Consider the following 23,396-nt stretch of genomic DNA (forward strand, 5'->3'; position numbering starts at 1 on the left):
GCACTAGGGAAGAAGATCGTTATCAGTTTAGGCTAGCCTGGTCTACACAGAGTTCCAGGTCAGCCAGGGTTACATAGTAAGACCTTGTCTCAATTAAAAGAAAAGAAAAAGAAACAGAAAATTTAAAAACAAAAAGGAAAAAGTTAAAGATTTGGCTTTATATTCTAAAGAATTCCTGTGTTCTTTAGCAAAGAAACAGCAATCACAATATGATACATCAATTTACTTCAAATTGTTTTAATCTACAAAAGTAATTTTTAACATCATAGCTCATATTAAAATGTATGCATTTTAAAGCTATTTATCCCATCTGTCCTCACCTTCTACCGGGTCGGTACCACATGCCAACAGTAACACAGCACCTTCATGTTTAAACACCTACTGTGTCTGGAAATCAACCTTTTGAAGAGCTCCTTATCAAGCACTACTGTTCCCCAAAATAAGAACCAGTCATTTAGTTTGCCCATTTCCTGGTTCAGAAGTTAAACCAAGCCCCACTCTTTCCTATCACTTTACAAATGGGAATGTTGAAATTTTAGTCTAACTTAAGAAATCTGACACCTAGTTAGTACCTATTAACATCCTAAGTCCTGCACATAAACCCCTAACTTCAATTTTTTAAAAAGGCTTATTTTATTTTTATTCATGTTCATGTATGTATGTGTCTATAGATGTCTGTAAAAGCAAGAAGATACTGGAGTCCACAAAGTTATGAGTCTCCTGATATGGGTGCTGGGAATCAAACTCCAGGGCCTCTGAAAGAATAACTAGCACTCTTAACTGCTGAGTTCTCTCTCCTGCCCTCCAGCTTCAAGTTAGAAGCCCTTCATCAGTGCCCATTGTGCTCTGAACTTTCATTATTTTTTATTATTTCATTATTTTTATTACTATTATTTATTATATAATAAAATTATTTCATTATTATTATTATTTCATTATTTGGTCTATCATTATATAGACATATCTTCATGTCTACCCTTCTAAGTAAGCTGAGCACCTCCTATGATCTCCAATCTGCCATAAACATTACATAAATGCTAACTGAAAAAAAGGAACTCCTTAAAATAACAGTTGATTCTTAAAATCAGGAAAAAAACCTACTAAGCTACATTAAAGAAAATCACTGTACTTATAAACACCAAGAGAAAATTAACCACTATTGTATGAAATCATTATTACTTTTTCAGAACCTGTCTTATCTCTATATTGAAAGAATTGTCCATTGCTTCTGTCCTTTGTTTTACTCATTCATTAACTATCCATTCACCTGTGGACACCGGGCAATCCAACTCTTTCCCACTCAGGCTATCTTCTTATTACTTTATCCTTTTAAGAGCCCTCCCCAAATCCTGAGAAATTAGTAGTAGTTCTTTTGACAAGCACACCAGAAACAAAGCTCTTAAGACAATGAACACATTGCAGAGCTTATTGACACTGTCTGTTGCTTTTTATCCTTGTATTAAAATTCTCAGTGCTATGCGGCGGTGGTGGCGCACGCCTTTAATCCAGCACTCGGAGCAGAGCCAGCGATTTCTGTGAGTTCGAGCTACCTGGTACAAGTGAGCTCCAGAAGCGCAAAGCTACGCAGAGAAACCTGTCTCGAAAAAAAAAAAAAAAAAAAATTCTCAGTGCTATGCTTTACATTCCACATTAAAAGTATCTGCATGTAAGATTCATCATAGGTTCCACAGAACCTCCCGACGTGACTTTTCTATAGAAGGGAATCATTAAAGCATTTACTTGTAAACTCATCTTGGTATAAGTGGCACATTTAAAAAAATTTTGATAAATGAAGTTATCAAAATTAAGAGGTTAAAAACTCAGGAATTTTAACCTAGAATTTTTATGCACTAGTGTCCTCTGCTTGGATTAGTTTGGCCACAAATATCAAGGAGCAATTGGAGCTGAAGGTGTAGTCTAATGGTAAAGTGCTATGTACAAGGCCTTAGGTCTGTTGCTCAGCAGCAGCAACAATAACACAAAACAACAAAAAAAACCTAACCAACTAACCAAAATACTACAGAATAACACTGTCGGCTGTATAATGATAAAATGAAAGCAAACTGTCTCAAGTAAAAAGGAGTGACTAGATGAAAACATAAGTGTTATATATTCATAAACCCTCCTACAAGATCCAAAGATCAAATTAACTATTAGTTACAAAGGGATTGTTGGTATTATTTATATACATATACAGCAACATTTTTTAATGTGAAGGACAAAACACACTCAAATTGGTATCTAATACAGGTGAATCTGACCTTGGGAAATCATCTGAGAAATGTGTATTTAACAAGAAACTTAGAGAGTCAGAGTGAAAAATCAATCTGGTTAAAATGAGAAAAAAAATGTTTATATATGAAGGATATGGGTTCTTTTTTAATAAATACTTAATATAGTAACTATTATATGAGATAAAATTTATAATTTATGTGGATTGTTTTTTAGACAAACCAACAAGTTTTTTAAGAAGAAACTTTGTAGAATAATGATAATAATATTACTGGCAATATTATCATATTGAATTAATACAATTTCTTCTAGACAAAATCCAACTCCAATGCACAATACAACAGATATATACAAAATCCAAGTCTTTCTCTCAATAAAAACAAGTGCTTGAGCATAATATCTCAACGAACAAGGTTGAAAGGAAGTGAAAAAAAGTTTTTTTGGATAGGACCTTAGAAAGTTAGAAAAAGGGTAATGGGCAGATTGGAGGAAGGTGAACATGTAGTGTCCATAGTAAATTAATGTAAGCTCTAATAGCTGAGAAATTTCCAGGGCTTGGCCATGTCTTTTCAGATTTTATTACTGGGATGGGGTGAAGTGTTACACAGACTACAGTACCTATGTGGGGGTCAGAGGACTCTGTGTTGTTGGTTCTCTCCTTTCTATCTTTACATAGGGGTTCCAGGACTGAACTAAGGTTGCCAGGCTTCCATGGCATGTGCTTTTATATGCTAAATCATCTCTTACCAGAATTAACTTCCTAAGAATCAGCCATTGTGTGGTTTTATAGTTATTTTCATGCTATATTATTATTATTACTATTTAACTTTGTTAAATAGGTAGAAATAAGTTTTGATGTCATCAGGGTAACAGCTCTTTTTGCTAACTCTTTCCTTAGTTGAAGAGGAACTCAGCCAGGGAGTGGTGCGCACGCCTTTAGTCCCAGCACTCAGGAGGCAGAGCCAAGCGGATCTCCGTGAATTCAAGGCCAGCCTGGTCTATAGAGCAAGATACAGGACAGGCACCAAAACTACACAAAGAAACCCTGTCTCAATAAAACCAAAAGAGCAACTCTATTCAATAGCAAGAAGCTACTGATTAACACACATATACCTCCACTGATGCTGTGGAACAATCCTATTCTACACTATGAATATGTATCACTCTCATTGGTTAATAAAGAGCTGACAGGCCAGTAGCTGGAAAGGAAGTTAGGTGGGAAAGCCAAACTGAGAATGATGGGAAGGAGGATGGAGTCAGAGGGGATGCCAGTGAGCTGCCCAGGAAGACATGCTAGAGGACAGGTAAAGCCACGAGCCACGTGGCAATGCAAAGATTAATAGAAATGGGTTAATACATTGAATGTAAGAGTTAGCTAGTAACAAGCCTGAGCTATCAGCCAAGCATTTATAAATCATATTCAGCCTCTGAGTTGGTGGTTGGGACAGGAAACATCTATTTACATATAGTGTTCTAATGTGTGGCCGAAATTTCCACATAAAACCTAACCCACAAAGCTTAAAAAAGGATTCTAGACATACATAACGGAGTCAAGCCGGCTTCTTGGTAGCTACCTTTTCTCTGGTGGCCTGTTTGCTTGCAGTGAGCAGAGGCATGGATCGTTTAAGAGATGGCTTTGTGGCTCGGTGCTAATAGCAAAAAACGGGAGGCTCTTTTAAGAGGCCCTGTTACCAAACAGTTATATGGTGTTTATGTGCAGCTGGCGGCATGCTACCCAGTGCTGGCTTTTTAGGGGGTAAACATGGCTCCAGAGCTGGCGGTAAACTTACCTCTTCTGCCATGAAACTAGGCTCTCAGAGAACCGAGGGGGAGAAGCCAGCACCAGCACACCATGATCTAAGTTACACAACAGTTTTTTTTTTTTTTTTTTTTTTTTTTTTTGCTCATTCAGACAGAAAAGGTTACAGATGCACAGTAAGGACAGATTCAGACAAAAAGCCTCTAAACAGGTCAAAGTGTGTTTAAAAAATGTGCATACACTTGGGAGAGAGAAGAAAAAGAATATATACAGTCTTAGATGAAAAAAAAAGTTTTAAAATAATAAAGTCCTTAAAAAGGAAGAGTAATAAAAAATATAAGCCATGTAAAGATGAAAAATAGGATACTGTATGTTACTGTGTTGTCTTTAAACTTTTTGACTATTGATGAACAAATGATAACTGCTAAAAGACATTTGATTATGAAAGCTGCTAGATTAAACCAACCTCTGTATTTTAAAAATATCCTGACTTCAAAATTTAAGTCAAAAGATATGTTACTTTGGGAAGGTTTTGCTTTTATTTCTACAGGAAATGACAGGCTTAAGAAAAGTCAGGTTTTATCAAGGAAGACCCCCTCCCCAAAAAATCTCCAATGGGAACAGATGGCCCAGATGATCCAACATTTCAGAGTGCCTCTGCTGCAGTTTCCTCTGAGTTCTGCATCCAAAATAGCTTCAAGGCTGCTGGCTGAGATGATCCAGCCTCACAAAATACTCCAGTCAGGACTTGACCATAACGCTGAATTTTTTTAGGGTCCCCCAAAGATTACCAGTGTCCCCACAAAATATTTTCAATGCAACAGGAAGTAGTCTAGAGAATTATGCCCACATTTCCAAAAATAAATTATTAATGCTTGTCCATGTTTAGAGGTTAGTTACAAGTTGTGATTGGTCATGGTCAGAAAAAAAAAAAAAGCTAAACAAAGAAGTTAAATCCAAAGATCTCTTTCTAAAGGAAAAAAGGGGGAGATAACATAGAAATGATAAGATAAGAGAGTAGATTACTGAATCTACTTTAGTCCAAAAAACAACTATTAATTTTACATATTTAACATTAGTATGGATTTTGGTTTATTGATACAAATTTAAAGTTAATTTTGTTATACTGTATGTATATTTCTACTCTTGTTTAGAGTATTATGTTTATGCAGCTCATTTAAAAATGTAATATATAATTAAGAAATACAGATTAATAGTCATGTATAATAGCAAACTTATAGTCATGTTAGTTAGGATTTCAAATAGAGATATATTTCAGATAAATAGACAATCTTCAAACACTTCAAAGACCTACAGAATATGGCATTTAAAATGTTTTAGTAACATAAGACTTTTCTTGACAGTGAGACACATGTGCCCCTGGCAGCACCAATTATGCCAAAGAGGATGATGGGCATCGAAGAAACTCTATATGGAATTTGTTTTCTTTATGGCAAAAGCTAGCCATGTGGGCAAAAAAACTGCCCTTGCCTCAATTGTTGATAGATACTGTCCAAACTGTACCAGCAGGATGCAAAAAAGGTGACTGCCAAGCTTTACCAAGACAAGGTAGGACAGTCCTTCAAAATTCCCTGCTTCATAAGAAAGTGTCAGATATGCTAGGCCTGTAGGCCAAAGTTGGATGCCCCAACGTTATAGAAAAACTTTGGGTGACTGTTCAGACAGCCTGATGTTCCTGTCATTAGGTAATATTTTTCACCCTTCTGAGGTCTTTGATGGAATTGAAGACTAAAGAGTTATAACTGTAGTTTTCCTAATTATGATAAAAAGGTAAATCAGATGTAAAACTTTAGAGTCACAAAGAAAATATATAATAGAATATTTTCTCTGATTTTGCCAAATACAAATAAATTTGATATTATAACTGTAATTCTTACTTGATAACTGTTTTTATTGTATATAATCTTACTATGTTAAAGTTGAAACCTTCCTTTTTATTTAGACAAAAAGGGGGAAATGCTATGGAATATTTCTTTACACTGTGAGAATATATGTGGCTGTGGATGGTTTAATAAACACACTGCTCAGCAATAGCTAAACAGGATAAGTTAGGCAGGAAAGCCAAACTGATAATGATGGGATGAAGAAGGGCAGAGTCAGGGGAGACTCCAGCAAGCTGCCCAGGAAGTAAGAAATGCTAGAGGACAGGTAAAGCCATGAGCCACATGGCAATACACAGATTAATAGAAATTGGTTAATTTAAATGTAAGAATTAGCTAGAAACAAGCCTGAGCTATTGGTCAAGCATTTATAACTCATATTCAGCCTCTGAGTTGGTTATTTGGGACCGGGCAGTCGGGACAGAAAATGTCTGTTTATACACTGACACCTGGGCTAAGTATATATTTTATCTAATCTTCCTCTGAATCAGCTTATGGTATACAATAATTTACCACAAAATATTTTCAATGCAAGTGACACCAAAGGCAAAGATATCACCAACAAGAGTATGTAAATTAATATTTTACTAAGTATCTAACTTTCCATCATTTATTCAATTTAACAACACATCCCCTAAATACAAATGTAATTAATAGGAGTCTGTGCAATATCTAAAAATTACCTAGGCATTTACAAAAAGACTGTGGTTAAGAATTTTCAGATAAACTCTTTGTGCTAATTTTTATAGGCCATTCTTAAGGTGATACTATCAATAAAGTACATTTTAAAATGTGAAAATCTACTGGAAATTCTAAATTTAAATTAAGTATGCTAGAACAAAATTTGGATCATGCCATGTTTAGTGATGAGAAAAAAATAATTTGCACTATCATCACCAAATTGGTGTTTCTAACATCAATTATTGCAGGGTATGGTGGGTATACCTTTAAGCTCAACACTTAAGGTTTAGAGGCAGGAGATCTCTGTGAGTTTGAAGCCTGAATAGTGAGTTCCAGGACAGCCAGGGCTACATAGTAAGACTCTATCTCAAAAAATAAAAATAATTAGTAGTACCTTTAACATCCTAAGAAATACTACTTAATAAAAAGTACTACTACTATTTTTTAAAAATAAAAAATAAAAAACTACTTAATAAAAATATGTCACTGCTGCTTTCAGCAAGATTAACACATGAAACTGATATTCACTGGGCTATGTTTTGGTCAGTGATAGTATATAACGTTAAATGTCTCATAGAATCATTGTCTAAAAATATGTAATACTCAAGATTGGAGTGTTTATGATGAAAATAGTTCATTATTAATGAGACTAAACTATTAATTAAAGCAAAAGAGCCTTTCTTTCTTTCTTTCTCTCTCTCTCTCTCTCTTTCTCTCTCTCTTTCTTTCTTTCTTTGTATTGTGTGAATGTGTGGAAGTCAGAAGACAACTTGCAGGGATTGGTTCTCCTTCTACCATGTGGATTCTAGGGACTGAACTCAGGTCATCAACCTTCAAGCAAATGTCTTTACCTATCTTTTTGGCCCAATATTTAACTATGTTTACATTTTATTTATTTATTTGGAATGGAATCTGACCCAGGGACTTGTGCATTCTAGGCAAGTATTTTACCACTAGCTTCATTTCAGCCTTTGTTTTTTAAAGACAATGTCTTATGGTGGTCTTGAACTTTTGGTCTTCATGCTTCAGCCACTATGACTGTTTATATATACAATGAGCTGGTAATTCTAGTTCGAGAGCTTCAGCCAATATGTAAAATGATACTTATCACAATGCTACTTGTTATAATACTAAAATTAATTTCAAAATTCATAGTAGAAAACTAAGTAGACGACAGGACAAGCTCTGTAATGAGAACACAGCCAACAACTAAAAACCATGTTTAGTCAGGCATGGTGGCTCACATGGGAAACTCCCTAACAGTTTTCAAATACTATACATGTAATGCTAGGGAATTCTCTTCAACAATTTCTTTTTTGTTTTGTTTTGTTTTCCAGTCAGGGTTTCTCTGTGCAACAGCCCTGGCTGTCCTGGAACTTGTTTTGTAGACCAGGCTAGTCTCAAATTTACAGAGAACCGTGTGCGCCACCATGGCCAGCAAAATAATTTCTTATGATAACCATACAAACATATATTCTAATGTTCAACTATTGATTCTTTTTCTTCTATTTAAACAAATTTAAATATGACAGTTTTCTTTTTTTGGTTGGTTGGTTTTTATTTTTTATTTTATTTTGTTTTTCAAGACAGAATTTCTCTGTGTAGTTTTAGAGCCTGTCCGGGAACTCACACTGTAGACAAAGCTGGCCTCGAACTCACAGAAATCCACCTGCCTCATCTGAGTGCCGGGATTAAAGGTGTGTGCCACCACCGCCCAGCTCAAATATGATTTTTTTTTTTTATTAAAACAAAACAAAACAAAAACCAAACAAACAAGAAAAAAAAAAAACAGCACATGTAGAGCTGGGATGTTGGCTCAGCGATACAGAGTTTCTTATTGCTCTTTCAAGAGCTAGACTGGCGTCCACATTTACATAGCAACTAACAGACCACCAACAACTCCAGTTCCAGGAGATCTGATGCTTTCTTTTGTTCTCTACAGACTGCAGCATGCACATGTTGCACATAATCTCAGGCAAACACATATACATAGAAATACATAAATTCTTTTCAAAAAGACTCTTTAAAAATAGCATGTATGGCCGGGCGGTGGTGGCGCACGCCTTAATCCCAGCACTTGGGAGGCAGAGGCAGGCGGATCTCGTGAGTCGAGGCCAGCCTGGCTACAATGAGTTCAGAAAGCGCAAAACATAGAAAACCTAAAAAAAAAAAAAAAAAATAGCATGTATGAGTGCTAGGTGTGTCGGCCTATACCTTTAATCCCAGCACTTGGGAGGCAAAGGTTTGAAGGCCAATCTAGTCTCTATTAGTGTGTCCCAGATCAGGCAAGGCTATATATATAGTAAGATCCTGTCTAAAGTCTAGGTAGAGGGTGGAGATGGCTTAGTGTCTAAAAGTGCTCAATGCTCTTGGGAAGGGCCTGAGTTCAGTTCTTAGCATGCTGGATGGATTGGACTGCCTGTAACTCCAGCTCCTGGGAATCCAATGCACTCTTTTGGCTTTCATAGGCACTGCACTAACAACCCCCCCCCCCCACACACACATAATTAAAAGTAATACATTTCATTTAAAAAAAAAAGTGTATATTTATAAAGGGTCACATCACAAAATAATAGCAAACATTCTATTTTAAGCAGAAAAAGTTAGGGCTTATTTGAGACCAAGTTTCCAAGAATGATTTCTAGAACAACATGGCAAAATTGGTTACTTTCCAAAAGCTGCTTTTAGAAGCAATGTATTGGCTGTTATGGTTTAGAGCTCCAATGTCCCTCAAAGATCCAAAGGCTTCTTCTTTCCAGAGTGGGAGCATTGGGAAGTGGTGGAACCTCCATCATATGTGGGCCTTCGAGAGGTCCTGTAGCCATTTCAGCTGTGACCTTGAAGGGGCCTGGGTGCTTCTTCAGTCTTTGGCTTGGGATGGGAGTAGTTAGTTTTGCTTCTGCCTTCCCCTGATATATTGCCTTGTTACAGGCCCCAATCAACTTGGCTAGCTGACCATGGAATAAAACCTTGAACATTCTGAGTTACCAGGAACAAGTCTTTGTTGGGAAGCCTGACAACTTGAGTTCTATACTGTGGACCCATTTGGCAGAAGGAGAGATTGACTCCTCCAAGTTGTCCTCTGACCTCCACATGTGTACTATGAACACACAGGTGCTTACACACGGACACATACATAAAATAATTAACTACCCAGCTCTCTTCTTTAACTTGGTACCAAATCCAAAAAATAAAAGTCAGTCTGAGTTATCAGGGTGTAAATCTAGTCAGTGAAAACTAAAATCAAACTCTTAAGTTTCCAAGAATTTTTAAGATTATACTTTTTAACTCTTACTTATTTATAAAAATGCAGGTAAATGATAGCTCTAAATTGGATATTAAAAGTCTCCTTCTCCTCGTGTCCACTGTTTCTACCAACCTAGTCTATCTTTCACCTTGACCATATCATCTTCTAATTTCCTTGCTTCACACTGCTCTGTGAATAAACCCACATATCTCATGTCCACAGAGCTCTACAGGTAAGATTTTTCCCATCTCTGATCTCTTGCCAAGCCCCTCATTGGTCATCATACACTTCAGCCACAATAGAAACACGCAGTTTCTTCCATATTTTCTTCATTTGGCCGCTTGTCCAATCTGATCCAATCATCACCTTACCATTAACACATTTCTACATCAATCTACTTAAATAGCATCTGAGCAGGGGAGATAGATAGCTTAGTGTGTAACTGCATTTGCTGTGCAAGCCTGGTGACCTGAATTCCATCCCCAGAAAGCACATACAGGTAGAGACAACCAAGTCTTAACTTGTCCAACTTCCACACATGCATATGACACATGTACCTCCCACAATAATGATAAATAAAAAGGAAAATAAGGGGCTAGAGAAATATCTCAGAAATTAATAACACTTGCTGCTCTTCCAGACAATCCAGGTTCTGCTCCTAGCATCCACATGGTGACTAACCATCTCTAACTCCAGTTGCTGGGTGATCTGACATCCTCTTCTTGCCTCTGTAAGTACCAGGTATAAATGTGGTGCAGACTTACATGCAGACTAAGCATCCATAGACATAAGAATTATATAATTATAAAAATAAAATCCAGCTCTATACCCCCCTTTCTTACTAGGGACTAAATGAACTTCACGCTAGGTAAATGGTCGACCACTGAGCTGTATTGCCAACCCTCAGACAACTCAATTTTTAAAAACAGATTAAAAAAAAAAGAGTTGGTAAAACAACTTCACAGAACAATAAAGATATACAAATGGCTGATAAATACATATTAGAAATGTGGCTATCTTTTCAACAGTCATCAAAGAAATGAGACAGCACAATGAGACACTAATCTATGCACAAGATGAGTCAAATTTAAAAGAATGAAAATACCAAATGTTAACAAGAATATGGCATAATTAGACATCTAATAAATTACTGATGGGAACATAAAGTGGCCCATATGTTTTAGAAAGCAATCTGTAATTTCCTAAAATGATAAGCAAGGTTCTATCACATGATTCCATCATTACACTTCTGGTTGGTAATCCAACAGAAACCACAGCATTTGTACACATAAGACTTGCATGCAAATTTCACTCATTTTACCTTTGGGAACTAAATTTGGAAATAAGACAGCTGCTAGATAAACTTTGGAATACAAATTATCCAAATAAAGAAAAGAGGCTTATTTAGCTAACTGCTCTAGAGGTTGGGAGGTCTAAAGTAGTATGATCTTAAACACTTCACAAAGGTCCCACCTCCAAGTACATTAACATACAACTTCAGAGGTTAAGTTTCCAATACATGAATTTCTGGGGGTACAATCAAATCTTAGCGTCCCTGTTATGTGACCAACTATTTTCTTCATAAATTGCCAAGTATCTAATCTGCAGTATTAGTTAATAGTTATAGAAAGTAGACAGACAATTGAAAACTCATATTTTGTTATGAAAGAATCCAGAAGAGTGTACATACTCCATGAATCTGCTTGTACACAGTCTGGAGAGGACAATCAAGTTTGCAACAATAGAAGGCAGATCAGTAGTTGACAGAAATGGGTACAAGGAAATTTGGGGATGATGAGTCTGTTTACTATCATGACTGTGGTTAACAGTTCTCTGAACATATTTCCATATGACAAATCATAACACTAGTAAGGTGGTACCCCTTTGCAGGTAAATGGGTTTACTTCCAACCCAAGGATCCGAGTTTGATCCCCACAAACCCACCAGGTAGGAAAGGAGGGAAATGACGCCTACAAGCTGTTCTCTGACTTCCACATGCCATATGTGGCATGTTTGTGCCCACAGCAAATGTCCACAAACATACACAACATGCACACATCAACAAAATCAATAATTGTATGAAAAAAAAGACAAAGCATCAAACTGTGAACTATCATGAAGTTTATTGTTTGTCTATTACATTTCAACTTAAAGTATCAACTAAAAATAAATAAAAACCAATCAAGTACTTTAATGTCTATGATTTAACTCTGTATGTAAATACTCTAAGTTTACTACATATTAAATATCGATTCTTCTTTAGTATCTGTAGTTAAAAGATTAGGATAATGGTAAAGTAATTAATAATTTAATGTCCTATTAAAAATTAAAATATTATCTCAAAATGCTTCCAAACATGCTTTGAATTAAAGATGTTAGAATTCAGAACATTAATAGATTAGTGATACTGTCTGAGGTAGGTATCAGCTAGTTTTATAAAAGTTCAAATAAGTGAAACAATTTCTAAATACAGCAATATATTTTTCATTTCCAATGAGGTCATTTAGCAATGATTTTCAATGACTATAAATCAAATAGTATTCTTTTAAGTCTGGGGTTTCTGTCTATGGTTCTGACCTTTACTGTAAGATGAACTACTTCTACTGGACCACACTGCCTCTTCTAGAACTAGGATTGATTATTAAAGAAAGAATTTTTAAATGTTTTTGTTTTCTTTTTAGCCTAATTCTAACCTTATAAAATCACTATAGTAAAGCCTTAATAACAATATATTCTAGAAATGATTTAATGAAAAGAAGCATACAAGATCAATGTAACTGCTGGATGTATTACCTGGCCACACCCAGGGGCAGTGCATAGAAAGGGTTTGTCATCACTCATATTCCACAGGTCCTTGTATTACCTGTAACAAAGCACAGAGAGTCAGGTGTTTGGGGGATGTTTGTGAATACAGAAGAATTTCAAATATAAATCTCAAGATCTGATTTCCACCAAACTTGCTAACTTTTCTATTTAAATGCAACATTTTTAACCCTGTCTTCTGTGGGAGCCCAGGTAAGAAAGCTGTTAACTTACTGTGAACTTGTATGGGGCAGAGTGCAGATTATTCTTCCCACAGGGTGTCTTTCTAGAAAGAATTGCATAAACTATGGTAAGTGAATGGACTTGAAAGCATGGAAGTGAAGGAAATGCCCTGGCATGACCAAAGACAGGTCATATCACCAGGTGTATTCTCTCGCTGTACTTGTTTTTGCTTAAGCAACTGTAAACATCACCTCATGCTTTGCTTGCTTTAATAAAAAAAGGAGAGGTGCTTTGTTTGCAAGTGCAGGGGTCCCCCTGGTTTGCCACACAGGTTTTGGAGTACCCTTCAATCTTCAGAGTCTTAGCTGCACTGGCCACAGAACAGCTTGACAATCTTCTACCTTTACTGTGAGAGTGGAAACATGCAACATGCAAAACCTATGCTACAGAAAGGGGTTAGAACATTGCCATTCGGTTCTTTTCTGCACAACAGTGTAAAAGTCATTCAAAAAGAACAAATTCCACACACTAGGCAGCCTTCCAAGGGTCAGACTGCAGAAGTCATGAAGCAAGATATCTACCTCCATACTGAAATTCTTGTCAAGTATTTTTTTATTTATTGGCTGAAATATGTTTTGGACTGGATGTCCTTCTAAAACATCAAAAAATTATAAACAAACTCTTAATTCCCTTCCTAATGTTACTTTTTCATGTGTGCAAAGTACTAGGTCAAACTCTCAAAGGGAAATATGATATAAAAGAAAACTACATTTTGACCTCTAGGCACCTCTTCTCCCAGCAGAAGAGCTAAGATAACATGGTGTGAGGGTATTTTCCAGGACCTCTTGCAGACAGAAAACTGAAAATGTTCAAGTCCTTAATATATAATGGTATAACATTTGCATACAGTGAAAGTCCATCTGTAGTCAAATTAACTAAAAGACACAGAGGGAATATACAAATTAATAAAATTACAGATGAAAAGGGGACATCACAACAGACACCCAGGAAATTCAGAGCATCCTAAGTACATACTTAAAAAAATCTGCAGTCCACCAATCTGGAAAACCTAAAAGAAATGGATGAATTTCTTGATGTATATGACCTGCCAAAGTTAAACCATGATTAAAATAGCAATTTAAACAAACCCATTACCCCTAGTGAAATAGAAGCAACAACTGAAGTCTAATAACCAAAACAAACCAACAAGCAAAAAACTAAAACAAAAAAAGTCCAGGGCCAGATGGATTCACAAAGAATTTTGCCAGATCTTCAAAGATGTAATGTCAACATTCCTCAAATTATTCCACAAAACAGAAACTAAAAGAACATTTCCTAATTCTTTTTGTAAGGCAACTGTTACACCAATACCAAAACCACACAAATATAGCACAAAAAAAAGAAAACTACACACCCATATCCATTAGGAATGTAGATGCAAAGTTTTTCAATAAAAGTACTTGCAAACCAAATCCAAGAACACATCAAAAATATTATCTACCATGATCAAGTTGGTTCCATCCCAGAGATGCAGAGATGTTTCAACATATTACACTGATAAACATAATGGACTATATAGACACACTGAAAGATAAAAACCACATGATCATCTCATTAAATGCAGAAAAGGCCTTTGACAAACTCCAATACCACTTCATAATGAAAGTCCTGGAGAGACTAGAGATACAACATAATAAAGGCAATTTAGAGAAAGCCCATAGTCAATATAAACCTAAACAGCTGAAAACATAAAGCATATCCAATAAACTCAGGAACAAGACAAGGATGCCCACTCTCTCCACACCTATTCAATATGGTACTTAATTCTAAGCTAGAGCAATGAGAGATCAAGGGGAATACAAATAGGAAAAGAAGTCAAATTATCTTTATTTGCAGACTATGTAATTGTGTATTTAAAACTCTAAAAACTCCCACGAGGAAAACTTATAGCTGAAAAATACTTTCAGCAAAATAGCAATAAACAAAATTAAAACAAAAATTAGTAGCTTTCTTATATACAAATGACAGACTGAGAAAGAAATGAGGTAAACAGTACCTTGAAAAACAGCCTCAAAAAATAAAATGAAGTATCTTGGGATAATTCTAACCAAGTAAGTGAAAGACCTGTATAATAAAAACTTAAAAGAAACTGAAGATACTAAATGATGGAAAGATCTCTCATGTCACAGACTGGTGGGATTAATATTGTAATAATGGCTTCCTACCAAAAGCAATCTACAGATTCAGTACAATCCCCATAAAAATTCCAACACAATTCTTCACAGAAGCTGAAAAAAAAATCTTCAAATCCTATGGAAACATAAAAGACCCAGGATAGCTAAATAAATCCTGAATAATAAAAGTGCTAGAAGTATCACAATGTCAGATTTCAAGTTGTATTAAAGAGCTATTGAAAAAAACAAACAAACAGACAAACAGCATGGTACTGACATAAAACAGACAGGTTGACTAATGGAACTGAAGACCCAGACATAAATCCACACACCTATGAACACACCTGATTTTTGACAAAAGAAAAAAAAAAGCCAAAAATACACATTGAAGCAAAGATAGTATCTCCAATAAATGGTGCTGGTCAAACTGGATGGCTGCATGTAGAAGACTGAAAATAGATCCATAGCTATCTGCATAAAACTAACTCGACTCCAAATGGATCAAGGACCTCCACACAAGACCAGGTATCCTGAATCTGATAGAAAAGTGGAGAATAGGCTTGAACTTACTGGCACTGGAAAGGACTTTCTGAATAGGACACAGGCACTAAGACCAACAATTAATAATGTTTATTAACCTCATGAAGATGAAAAAGACACCTCATTTGAACAAAGCAACAGCCTACAGAATGGGAAAAGATCTTTATCAATTATATATCTGATACAGGGCTAATATGTATGGATAAGTATCTAAAATATATAAAGAACTAAAAAAACTGAACACCAAGAAAACAATCCAAGTAAAAACTGGGTACAGAACTAAGCAGAGAGTCTCAGACGATGAAACACGAATGACTGAAAAACACTTAAAGAAATGTTCAACACTCTTTTAGATTTCATCTTACCCTAGCCAGAATGGCTACGACCAATAAAACAAATGACAGCTCATGCTGATGAAGATGTGGGGTAAGGGGGAACACTCCTATATTGCTGGTGGAAATGCAAACTTGGAAAGCCACTATGAAAATCAGTGTGGTAGTTCCTCAGGAAGAAGCTAGGAATCAATCTACCTCAAAATCCAGCTTTCAAATTAAGCTTTCAAAATGTGTGCTATAATCTAAATAACCACAGAGGGTAGGTACCTAGTAAAGGGAGGTGGTCTTTCCAAGGAAGGGGAAATAGAATACATTGTTATGAAAAGACAAAGGGGAAACTAAAATAAGATGATTAGGTAGGGAGGGTGGGAGAGAACGGTAGGAAATATGGGGAGGTACAGCTAATACTAAAGGCCATTTGAAAAACTATATGGAAACATTAATGCGGAAGTGTCCTAAAATACATACATGAAAGGAATCTAAATGGAGTCACCAAATAATAGGAGAGACAGTAACCAATCTAGACATCGTATGCCACTAAGTAAAATTTCCAATGCCAGGAAAGGGTTACATCTTGTTTAGTCATTGCCCAAAGGAGCCCCATGGAAACCCCTCAACATCACAGGCTATTTACACAGCTATTGGCTGCCCTCTATAACCTGATGGTAAGATCCTATTGCTGCAGACAACATTTACACATGTCATCAAACATGGAGAAGTCAAGCTGGTGTCTAACAAGAAAGGGGTGTGCTTCACCCCTACTGACTAGTGTTCACCGTACAAAACAACCTGGTATGTTGGCACATAACCATAACCTCAGTGCTAGGCAGAGGGATGGGCAGAAGGTAGGAGGATCATTCAGAGATTCAATGCCAGCCTGGGCTACATAGTAAGGCTTGGTCTGAAAAACAAAGCTAAGAACAATGGCTAATATTAGAAAAACTCCAGTGGAAAAATAGACAACATGCAAGAAGACATGGTTATTACTGAGAAAAGGGCTACAAACTGAGGTAAAATTTTAAAACAAATGAAGAATGAATGCCCTTAGTAGGCGCATCTAGAGACTAAGGAAGGAACCAGTGAGCTTGACTGAGGACAGGCCAATACAGCATTCAGAACTGAAATCTAAAGAAAATTCCCAACCAAGCATAGGACATGCAAGGACTGTGGGGAATAAGTAGCAAAGGCCAGGCATGGTGGCTCCCATCTGCAATCTTAGCACCTGGGAGGCTAGGGCAGGGTTCTCCTTGCCATATCGTCAAGGCTTGCCTGGGCTACCTACTGAGTTTAGGTCTGCGCAGACTACGAGTGAGAACTTGGAGAACTTGTTTCATTAAACAAACAAACAAACAAACAAGATATGTTTTAGTTAATAACAGCTGGATTTTTTTTTTATCAGGATACACCACCACAGACTCTGGAAGCTCAGAGAAGCAGCAGCAGCAAAAATTAAGACCATATTATATTCAAAATACAAGAAAATTAAGCTAAGAAAAAATATCTTGCCAGGTGTGTTGGTGCTGGCATTTAACCCCAGCATGCAAGAAGCAGAGATAGGTGTATCTCTGAGATTGAGGCCAGCCTGTCTACAGAGCTAGTTCCAGGCCAGCCAGAGCTACACAGAGAAATCCTGTCTTTGTGTGTGTGTGTGGGGGGAATAAAGAAAGAAAAAACATACTTAGAAGGCAGATCAAAAATTGAGAGCAAATATTGATGGTCTACAGATTATTTTGTATGTTTTACCCCTTCCAAAGACACATGTGTGTGTGTGTGTGTGTGTGTGTATGTCTTTACAGTAAGATAAATATATTTTCTTAGAAGGATTTGGTACATAAAAGGGTCTTAACAAACAATAAATATTCATTTTTTCCCAATCTGTACCTTTTACTACAGTGCCCCACAAAACAAATCCTAAAGCATATATGTAACCTGTTTATGATATATAAATCCCAAAGGGAGCATGAAATGAGGGTCATAAAGCAACCGTCATTAAATGATTTCCCCCTAGTCCTGAAAAGACTTTCTCTGTAGTAATAAAAAGGTTACAGGATAAAATGCTGACAGACCAAACAAGTACTATTTTCATAATTATGGTTTACAGAGTGAATAATTCAATTATACAACAGGATTTTAGTTCATCAAACATCTTCTTGCAACAGTTGATAAAATATGACTGCAAATTCTTTGCAGCTCTCCTCATATCAAGAGTTTATGTTTCTTCCCTTGAATCTAGGTGGGTTTATAACTACTTCATCTAACAGTGTCACAGAAATGACAAAAGGCTAGGTCACAAGTCCTACACTCTCTGCCTTAGTCATCTAGAACTTGCTTGTTCTTCAAACGCTATTGCTCAAGCTCACTCTAGGTCAGCATCCTAACATCATGATAGAAGAAACCATTCAAACCTCCCATCTGGAGATTTAGCCATCAAGAAACAGAGGCAAGTCATCTTACTGCACCATGTCAACTGCTTGGCCTAGTCAATCTGTGAGTACTGGTTTTTTTACAACTAGGTTTAGAACATTTCTGTATATTTATAATTTATCTCAAAAACACATCCTTTTACAGCTTCTTAAAATTTTTACAAAGCAGGACTAGAGAGATACAGTAAGGCAAAAAGGTGATTTTGTTTTGTTTTTTACAAATCTAATGTCTGGCTCAACAGAGTAAGATGGCTGGATTCTCCTATTTACTTCTCATGTTCAGCTTGTTGTGATTCATACTCAGGCAGCTTATGGAGAAACTCCTACTTGTATATTTTTGAAGAAAGAAAAAAAAAAAAAAAAAAAAAAAAAAAGACCATTAACAAATTAGTATTAATATGTCAATGACTTTTACTGCAGACTCTAGAAAGAACATTTAGGACCCATACAGGTCCTTGAACAACTTTATAGGAATTGACAATACAATCTATTAAAAAAAAAAATACATCACTCTCAGAAAGAAGCAGATGCGGCAGAATTTTAAGATACACATTGTTAGAATCAAGTTTCCCTCAGTATCTACTATTCTAGGAGTTTTATTTGTCTTGTTTTTGAAACAAAGTTTCATGTAGACTAGGACAGCTAGTTAAGTACCTGATGCTAACAGATTATTTAAGTATATGATTTTTTCTTTCCTTTTTTTGGGGGTGGGGGAAGACACTATGTAGACCAGGCTGGCCTAGAACTCAAGAAATCTGCCTCCCTCCCAAGTACTGAGATTAAAGGTGTGTGACACCACGCCTGACCATTATGTTTATTTTTAATTTGATTTTTTTTGAGAATTCAAACCAAATACTATATTTACATCACCCCCTCCCTACTTCCCCTCCAATTCCTCCTATTCACTCCTTCAATTTTTTTATTTTTTTAATGTAGTCAATCACACTGAATGATTCTCAGTTGATAAGCCAACTAGAATGTTTGGAGAAATCGTATTTTGGAGATATACATCTCCTGATTTTATTTGCTAATATTCTGTTTTATATTTATGTTCATCAGAAATAATCTTATTATGTGTTGTTTTGTGATGGTTTTATAATTCGAGTTGGGACATGTTAATTCTTTTTAACTTTCTAAAATAATCTATATAAAAGCTTGTATTAGAGCCGGAGAGTTAGCAATTGCTGTTCTCCCAGAGGACCCAGGTTCGATTCCCAGCACCCACATGGCAACTCAAACCATCTATAACTCCTGTCCAGGGGAATCTATTGCCTTGTCTGGCTTCTGTAGGCACATCAGGCATGCATGTGATGCATATACATACATACATGCAGATAAAACACTCATACACATAAAATAATAAATCTTTAGAAAAAAAGTGTATATTTGAAATAATTCACCAGTGAAGCTATCTGGGCCTGGGGATAGCTTTCTAGTGGGGAGGTTTTAATTCATAAATTCAGTATCTTTAAATAGATACTATCTAAAACACTTATATTAGGAATATTTTTGAGGAATTTCCCATCTATGCTTTCAAATACATTCACCTAGCTATTAATAACATTCTCTCACCTTTTTCCATGTCCATTAGATGCATGGTGATATCCTTTTAAATTAATAATATTGCTAGCTTTTTTGTTTTCTTTAATACATTTTCCTAAGAGGTTAATTACTTCCTTACTTTAAATTTTTGGCTATATTCATTTACTCCATTATATCCCTGTTGTCTATTTACCCAATTCCATTTTATACTAAATTGAATATATAAAAATAAAAAGTAAACTGCACATCTGAACACAAAAACATCAAACCCCAGAACAAACTATATTTTCACAAGTACTTAAGACGGTCTAGATAAATGGAAGCTATATCATGTTCATACACTGTAAGAGCCTATGAGATGGTAGTTCTGCTCCAAGTAATCTCTTTCAGATCAAGGTCAGTCCCAACCAAAATCTCAGCAGGTTTGGGGGTGGGGTGGGGGGAGACAAAGGAAGGGATGGATGGATGGAGGGAGGGAGGGAGGGAGGAGGGAGGAGGGAGGGAGGGAGGGAGGAAGGGAAAAAGGGAGAGAGGAAAAACTCTGATTTTAAGATTTATAAAGGGCAAAGGTAATCCTGAAGACATATAATCAAGCTATAGAATTTAGAAAAATCAGATATTATATCAAGATCCACTATAATACAGCAATAATTAAGACAGGGTGGTTATCAGTCAAATTGTAAAATACAAAGCAATGGGAAAGAATTGAGCCCACAAATAGACCCACACATAATATCACCTGATTTGTACAAAGGTTTCAATCTTGACTAATTTCAGTGGGAGAAGAAATGACTTTATCCAAATTTGGTTCTACAAATTTTCTATCAATAGTATTTGATTTAACTAGTAGCTTAGGATAGACCCTTTACAACTCTGGTTAATTAATCTTTTAGATAAATGTTTCCAAAAGCATACTCTACAAGGATATTAGTAGTTATAGAAAATATCTACATCCAAATAAATTTAGGAAATGTTGTATATGGATTTCATTTTTCTAAGTCCTTTGAGAGTCTAATGCTATGCTAAATCAAGAAAAAAACAAAACCCATGGATTCAACCTTTTGCCATCTCACATTACACAAGTCAAGTCAAAGAGATGAGTTAGACTATGGTAACGATCTTCATGATTTTGATATAGGCAAGTTTCTCTCTTTTTTTACTTGACATTTGTGAGTGTCTTGCCTACATGTATGTGCAATGTGTGTGTGGTGCCCGTAGACACTGAAAGAGAGCATCAGATCCCTGGAGTTACAGATAGCTGTGAGCAGCCATCTGGGTGTTGGGAACACAACCTGGATTCTTCAGAAGAACAAGTACTTTTCAGTGCAGATCCAGCTTTGTAACCCTAAAAGTTTCTTTAAAAGAACCCAAAAAGCAATGTTCAGAAAGAAAAAGATTGACAAAACAAAACTCTACAAAGTGTATTTTGGTCTATTTATACTTCAATATCAGGCAAAACCAAAATAGTACACCTAAGAAATAAGACAAAAATATACAAGTACCGGCCGGGCAGTGGTGGCGCATGCCTTTAATCCCAGCACTCGGGAGGCAGAGCCAGGCAGATCTCTGTGAGTTCGAGGCCAGCCTGGGCTACCAAGTGAGCTCCAGGAAAGGCGCAAAGAACAGAGAAACCCTGTCTCGAAAAAACCAAAAAAAAAAAAAAAAAAAAAAAAAAAAATACAAGTACCTTCATCCATACACATGTGTTCCAGAAAAACCTTCTAAATCTGAGATGGTTCCTAACCATCAAAGAATCATTTATTTAAAAATCACTGAAGAGAGACAGAGAATTCAAAGAAAACTAGCCAGAACTACATAGTGAGACCCTGCCCCAAACAATAACACAACCACAATATTAAGAGAAAATTGATGTCACCTTTACAGTGTTTAGATCAAGCTGAAAACACGTATCAGTTGAACATCAGAATTAAAATAAAATAATTGCAGAGGATAAAGAAGTGGTGTCAGAGCTGAATCTAGTAAAACTTCTTTATCCCAAGTACAAAAAAACAACAACAAAAAAAACCCCACAGAACATATGAAATAATCTCTATCTAGCAAGCAATCAATCAGCCTAAGCCAATACATGTTAACATTTATTAAGACAATAATCCAGTCTTCAACAAGTAAAATTCATGGGGAAAGAGGAAGAGCAGAGAGAGGAACTGTTTAAGCTTAAATGAACATCTAATAGATATACTACCCAACAATCTTGATCCTGATTCAAATATAACTATAAAAAGACATTTCTGGGTCAAAATTACTTTCCTTCTGCAGAATTTCCACTTAAAGACTAAAATTAACCCTTTTAACAACTTATAGCTTGCTTTTTAAAAGCAGGGCACTGGTATGACCACATGATCCTAGTACCTGGTAAACTGAACCAAGAGGACTTGAGTATATGACATTCTGTAACTGTTATTTGATATTTCAACACTTTCCTAACAGATCAGCAAGAACTCATTTCAGGACATTAAAACCATAAAACACACATTTGGATAATCTTTTTCATTGGTTTGCTTTGTTTCAGATAGGGTGTCACTACCGTAGCACAGGCCTTGATCCTTAATCTTGGGGTGGGTCCTGTCTCTGTAATGAGATTATAGACCTGTGCTACTACAACAGTTATCTTAATGCTCTTAACTCAATAATTCAGAAATGAGTACCAACTGAAAAACATACAAACAAGATGCTTCAGATTTAGTGAAAATGCATTGAAATATGCACCTAGTAGATAAAACTTATGAAAAATAAGTTTTATAACTTATAATATGAAACATGGCTCAAAATATTAACTATTGTATGCACTTACCTGGCAGAATTCACATGTAACTTGAATTTCATTAAGTTAAACAGTTTATCATGTCCTCTGTTTCATGGCAAAGATACTGAAAACAAAATGGTTTCACACTGTTAAAAATAGCACTGAAGCACTTCTTGCAATACATTGATTTTGAAAATGAAAGTACTCGATCACTCTCAACACTATTTCAGCAAAAATCAAGAATATTTATAACAATACATTACTTCTGAAATATGCAAATTTACATAAATGCATTAATTAGAGGTATTAATCCATCAAGCTCCATGAAAGGGTAAAGAAAGAAAGAAGTATTTAATTTAGTCCTTAGGGCATGGTTGGCCAGCAGCCATTAAAACAGCATTTTTTTTTTTTTCTTACATTTGAAGTCTGAAAAGAAAAACCAGACCTAAACCAGGCTTGGTGGTATATGCCTAAAATCCCCACTGGGAGGCTAGGAAGGAGGATCATAGCCAGCCTGGGTTACACAGGGATACCTTGTTACAAAACAAAACTTACTTAACACACACGCACGCATGCATGCACGCAGAATTCTTCAAAATTTCTACTTAGAAAATTATCAAAATTTATTTGTTCCTGAATATAAATGATCCTCTTTTATATTTATAAATGAATATAAAGTTTCCTCTTCCATAACTTTGTATACTTAATGTTAGCTTAAATATAAGCAAATTAAATAGATATGTATATATGGAAATCATATTGAAACTAACAAGGTAAATGGACCACTTTAAAAACATCTGCCAATTCTTTGTA

At 35.8% G+C, this 23,396-nt stretch overlaps 1 protein-coding gene across 4 annotated transcripts in view; it reads right to left on the reverse strand.

Annotated features, from left to right (window-relative positions):
- The window catches only part of Atf2 (activating transcription factor 2), a 92,020-nt gene that overhangs the window by 39,184 nt on the left and 29,440 nt on the right, over positions 1–23,396 (reverse strand). For 2 of the 4 annotated variants that reach the window (XM_028880626.2, XM_028880625.2), the window contains exons 3-5: positions 22,632–22,707; positions 12,857–12,908; positions 12,614–12,683 (exon numbers count right to left, since the gene is read on the reverse strand). In XM_028880626.2, coding sequence (XP_028736459.1) covers positions 12,614–12,661 — 48 coding nt within the window. In that variant the 5' untranslated portion in view covers positions 12,662–12,683; positions 12,857–12,908; positions 22,632–22,707. The remainder of the gene's footprint in view (positions 1–12,613; positions 12,684–12,856; positions 12,909–22,631; positions 22,708–23,396) is intronic. The other 2 variants (XM_028880624.1, XM_028880627.1) reach the window with 1 other exon arrangement.

This window comes from Peromyscus leucopus, chromosome 4, assembly GCF_004664715.2.
Source record: "Peromyscus leucopus breed LL Stock chromosome 4, UCI_PerLeu_2.1, whole genome shotgun sequence".
NCBI classification, from domain to species: Eukaryota; Metazoa; Chordata; class Mammalia; order Rodentia; family Cricetidae; genus Peromyscus; species Peromyscus leucopus.